General features: G+C 39.1%; 1 protein-coding gene across 1 annotated transcript; it reads right to left on the bottom strand.

Annotated features, from left to right (window-relative positions):
* Positions 1 to 195: 195 nt before the first annotated feature.
* Positions 196 to 4,908, bottom strand: LOC104960949 (tapasin-related protein-like). The gene is made up of 4 exons (XM_010789141.1): positions 4,674 to 4,908; positions 3,945 to 4,048; positions 2,631 to 2,856; positions 196 to 1,923 (listed from the first exon to the last, which is right to left on the bottom strand). The coding sequence occupies exons 1-4, from the start codon at positions 4,891 to 4,893 to the stop codon at positions 1,856 to 1,858; spliced, it is 618 nt and encodes a 205-aa protein (XP_010787443.1). The 5' UTR covers positions 4,894 to 4,908; the 3' UTR covers positions 196 to 1,855.
* Positions 4,909 to 5,471: the final 563 nt, after the last annotated feature.

Raw genomic sequence — 5,471 nt, 5'->3', positions numbered from 1 at the left:
AGAGGGGTCGTACTGAGAGGGGGGGTGTACCATGTGCAGGCGGTGAGTGTGTGCAGGGAGATTGAACAGTTTGCAGTCCTTTCGACCCCAGATATACGCCAAAGCTTGTTCATATTACCTTTTTTGGACGTTCCTACATTTGTAAGTTGATACTAACAGACCGCTTCTCTCACAAGCTCCCTTCATCCCTACTTACTAACACACGGTCATGATAGATTAAGATTAGAAAAGCATTTTTGTTGTGTGTGTGTGTGTGTGTGTGTGTGTGTTTGTGATCCAAAGTATTGTAGCAAGTAGTGTTTTTTGGAGATAGCTGGTTGTATTGGTTTCCTTTCTGCAACATTCAGTAATTATGATAAGAGGACAAATGTAAAAAAGTTATTTAGGGGAAAGTAGAAAGAATGTTTCCCTCTTTTGAAAAAGCAACATCTGGATTTCAATTTCTGGACACATAAGCAATTATTGATAAGAGACTTGCATAACTATGCTTCCTTTGACCTTGGTTTTAGTACCACAGGTGGGGGCATTGTGTTATTGTTATGCTAAGTGGCATATTGATATGCACAACTATCCAAAACAGACAATCTACTGTACACATGAACTGAAGGAGGACTCTTTACTCTGACTTGGACACAGCCATAGACAGGTGGATGTGAAGCGTCACATTTAAAAAAAGAAAACTGGTATAAAAGCCAACTTTTTTACGAGTTGTGCAGAAATAATAAGTTAGTTTGATGTTGAAAAAGCAGGGAAACGGGGGAAAAGGACATGATTTAGAAACCCACCTCCCGCCCCCACTCACTTAAAAAACAGACTCACCTGCAGAAATGCAACATGACGTGTTTGTTTCTAATTTGCATGGCAAACCGTGTCCATAGTTTTGCCTTTTTGTGTGATCTGTGTATCTGCCATTTCTGAACCTAACTGCCGATTGTACATTTTATTTTGTTAGTGGTTTAAACGACCTGTGTATATGTCTTTCTGATCTTAAAAAAATAACGCTTATGCAATGCAATGATGCTCAAGAGTTTGCCAACATTTGATTAATTTCACTTTCAAAATTATATTCTCAGACTGCAAACAACTGCTTCTATAGTGAGCTGTAAAAAACCATGTAGTATTGTATGGATTGATTATTAGCACACATGTCAGATTATTCTCCTGAACATGTGTTTATGAACTCTTCAGGTTTTATGGGGGGATATAAAAGTAAAAGCTAATTGTGAGAGTGAAGATGCATAATGTAGCAGTTAGTTGTAATTATCTGATGATATTGTGCAGCGATGTTATCAGGTTGTTGTTACCACGGGAGATAAGAGAACATGTTTTGGGATTTAAAACCGGGAAATGCAGTAAGAAGATGCAACTGAAAAACAAAATGCATGCTTACCACTTTTGCTGATGCCAATAAATAAATCATCAACACAACTGAACTTTGTTTTATTCTCCTGACACGTCGAGACATTTTAGACCTGGTTGGAAAATGTTTTCTTTCACAATATACTCCTAGTGATGCCCGTTTACTTACAAAGCTCACAGATATCACACTAGAAATGTACTGAAGATGATCATGTCAAACACCTCAATCAATCTGGTTGAGTCACATAACCCTTCATTGTGAAAAGTACATTACAAAAAGAGAAACAAAATGGAAAATCAAGCAATTAAAAGTACCAAATTAAAAAGAAATAGTGCAAAAGCAGGAATACTATATCCAAAAAGAAAGTCTCACCCCTCGAGTGGAAAGAACCAGTGATTTCTTCTTATAACATTAATAATAACTTACAGACTCACAACAGGAAATCTCTCTGGGCTCAGTTTAAAGTCAGGATTATCTATTAGAATAAATCCTTATTTATGTCATGACCTGGTGGAAGAACAGCACGCTGATGATCAGGAAACCCAGGACCCACCAGTAGGAGCCTGAAGAGAGGAGATACACACAGTATGTAATGTATAGCAACTCTCAAGACATAACATATTCGATGATACACTTTCTGATCAAATATAGACTGGACTTCAATGCAATAATAATGATTATACATCATATTTGAATTGCGCTTTTCTAGGAATCAAAGTGGCTTTACAATATAAGGGAGGGTTGGGGTAGGACAAGTAAAGATGACCATTAGTCATAAAAACACTTACAATTACCCAAAAAGGAGGTGTGTTATATTTCATCATATTTAAATCAAGGAAAAGTTCAATTAAACTTCTAATTGTCTCCATGTGTTGTTGCCCTATTTGTTTGGTGTAGTAATATTATCTGGTATGGATTTGGAGTCACTGGGTCACATGACTTTGAAGCTATTAAAAAAAATACAGCTATGATCATGACATTTATACATAATATTTTAAACTTATATTAAATAAGACAAGATTAGTCATACTTTATTGATGCCAAATTGCTAAATTGTTTTAAGTTAACATGGAGGTTTGGAAAATAATATTGGTTTTGTGTCATTTGAATGGAAATGTACTGATGGTCAAGTGAAAAACTGTAGTTGAGAACCAGGGTGTCTTAAACCCTGCTGCTGTAAAACAAGAGGGTTTCTGAAACATTACTGCTTCTGTCAAAGTTTCTCTTATTAACTTTAAACAACATCACAGCAACAGCCACACATTATTACCTTGTGTTGGACTTTCTACCACAACAGTGAGAGACACAGGGGCGTCCAGGGCCTGGTGGGACACCCTGCAGGTGAGCCTGGTCCCCGGGGAGACGCTGGAGGGGACAGACAGGTGAGAGGACAGGGAGTAGGAACCGTCTCCGTGCTGCCGGTGGCTGGAGAGAGAGCCCTGATCCAGGAGCAGTTTGGGCTCTGAGTCCTCAGGAGAGAGGGACCACCACTCCATCTGAGAGGAGGGGGGACAGTGAGATGGCCTGTCAATCAATCAATCAAACTGTGCTATAATCTTAATAATAAGAGACTGAATTAATAGAGCACATTTAGTGCTTAACAATAAGAAAATAGAACATAATAGGCGCTTTCACACCTGAGTACTTTTCCCTTTTAGTTCCGATAGTTCCTGGGATTTTGCGTTCACACCAAAAAGAGAACTTAGTTCATGAGAACTTTTCCCCCCTTTTCAGTCCCTGCTAGAGAGGTGGTACTTTCCTGGGAGAAAAAAGTTCAAATTTCTGATTGGCTGGGCGGATTGCAAACCACGCCCCGTAAAACTCGGAAAAGTTTTCTGAAGCCGCCATTTTATTTGCTGGCATTAGCATTATTAGCATTAGCATTAGCCCAGTGCACCAGCGCAGAGAGACTAACTTATGGCAACACAAAATAAAACATGGGAGCGGTGGAGATGAGGAGGTGTCGGCGTTCTGACGATTTACTCGGAAGGCTTCAGTAGAAGCTGCTGGGAGTCCCAGCAGCTTCTACTGAAGCCAGTCCCTAACTCCGGGGACTTCCGGCCAGGGTCTCCGGGTGGCAGTATACGCCGTGAAGTTGTTTGCAGCCTGCCAGTAAACCCAACGTAGAAGAAGAAGAAGAAGTGACGTCAGCGGCCTCATTTGCGTAATCTTTCCTCAGGAACTTATTCCGGTGTGAACGCGATCGGCTCTTTAGTTCCATGGGGGTACTAAGTGCTGGGAACTAAGTACGGCAAAGTACTTGCTGTGAAAGCGGCTATTTAAAGCACAAAGGGAACTAAATAAAAGCCAGAGACATAACACACAATGAAACAAAGAGTGTAAAATGCAAAAAATGAAATTTGACATACATAAATTGACAGAAAAGTAGTTCTAAAGAAGTGAGGATTTTAGAAGTGATTGAAGAGCCTGAAACAGAGTTTTTCAGTGCAATCGTCACACAGGAACGTGACATTCATAGCGCTAAAGAGACGTGTGTAAAGTTAATATTAACACAGTACAATGGTTAAAAAGCATCCAAGCAATAATCGAAAACATTGAATTGTTATAACTTCTAGTGACAGACCTGAGCATCCAGTGGATAATATTTAGAGCAGTGGCAGCTCAGCGTCTGGGGCGAGTCCGTCTTCAAAACAAACTTCTCCTCTGAGAGGGAAACCTCAGGAGGTTCTGAAAACAAAGAACAGAATTAATTGATATACTTTCAAAGATTCAAAGGTTTTATTGTCTGATGCACAAAGCTACGGAAATAATATTCTTCTGACCTGAGCTCCTCCAACAATGCAACATGTAAAATAAAATACAAATAAAAAGTAGTGCAAGAAGTCTTTATACATGTGAATAGAATATGATACAAGAACAGAATATGAAATTAAATAATGTACATTAAGACATTAAAGTAGAAAGAAAGTGAGCTCATAGAAAACTATTTCTGCTAAAGAGTGAGTCAGAGCTAAACATTTCAGATGTGTGTATCTCACTCTGCTCTGTCACTTTATTCATGTCCCTTTGTTATTCATGATTTATTATCTTTGCTTTTAAAGGAGTGCTTTTAAAGGCCATTTTATAATAAATGTCTTTCATGTTTGTAAAGAACTTTGAATTGCCTTGTGTTGAAAGGTGCTATATAAATAATAAGAATAAAGTATAAACTACAACTGAAATGGAAATCATCTCAAAGCTTAAGTACAGTCCTTGTATCTTTTGACTGGTATACACTATGGTACTGCATCATATTGCACAGTATAACTTGCCTTGTGGGATAAAACTGAGTCTGGTCTGAGTTTAAACTTACGAGTGATGTGCAGCTGGATGACCTGCTGGGCGTTGAAAGGCCCGAGGGTGACGGTGCAGATGTACGTCCCCTCGTCCAGCGCCTTCAGCCGGGACAGAGTCAACGAGGCGTCTCCCTGTCCGACGAGCAGAGAGGCGTTCACGCTCGAACCCTTCCTTTCTGCCAGCACTGACCACAGAGAATGAAACCGAAAGAAAAACAATCTCAACTCGAGGTCCATCTTCTGGCTTGATTTAGAGACAGCTTTTTGTTGCACTGTTTCTTTCTTGCCCTCTCTTGTATGTTTTGCGCAGAATGCTTATACTTAGCTAAGGCTGTTGAATGTAGTTTACATACAAGATGAATTCCTAGGGTAACTACACAAATTGATGACCAATTATGTCATTTCCTCTGGGTTTTAGAGCTTGGTCCTAGCTGAACTATCTCACTAATTAAATGTAAAAAAATATATAATTTAACAACCCATTTATTATGTGGTTAAGAGGAATTCAATCCCAAAGTAATCACACAAACTGATGATTACGAACAAAAGTTTCAAAGTTACTATATGTCTCGGTTACCTCATCCATGTATTGTGGTTCGACAACATATTTATTAAATAATATCATGACGTATTTCTGAATGATATTACGTTTATTTTAAATGTTTGAATACCCCAACTATTCTGTGATGTCAAAACAGCCACTCGGCGTTCACAAAAGGTTGTGATTGTGAAACATTAGGCGCTTCACACCGGAGTACTTTTCACACACACACACACACACACACACACACACACACACACACACACACACACAC

This window comes from Notothenia coriiceps, unplaced genomic scaffold (assembly GCF_000735185.1).
Source record: "Notothenia coriiceps isolate Sejong01 unplaced genomic scaffold, NC01 NC01_scaffold00032525, whole genome shotgun sequence".
Taxonomy (NCBI): Eukaryota; Metazoa; Chordata; class Actinopteri; order Perciformes; family Nototheniidae; genus Notothenia; species Notothenia coriiceps.
Note: the sequence above shows the minus strand (reverse complement) of the source record. Positions and strands in the feature narration are given on the sequence as shown.

Excerpts from the sequence above, each read along its gene's own strand:
- LOC104960949 (XM_010789141.1), bottom strand. The coding sequence starts at position 4,893 with ATGGACCTCGAGTTGAGATTGTTTTTCTTTCGGTTTCATTCTCTGTGG. Across the intron at positions 4,049-4,673 it reads CATCCAGCTGCACATCACTC|AACCTCCTGAGGTTTCCCTC; the intron begins GTAAGTTTAAAC and ends CTTTGTTTTCAG. Across the intron at positions 2,857-3,944 it reads ATTATCCACTGGATGCTCAG|ATGGAGTGGTGGTCCCTCTC; the intron begins GTCTGTCACTAG and ends CCCTCCTCTCAG.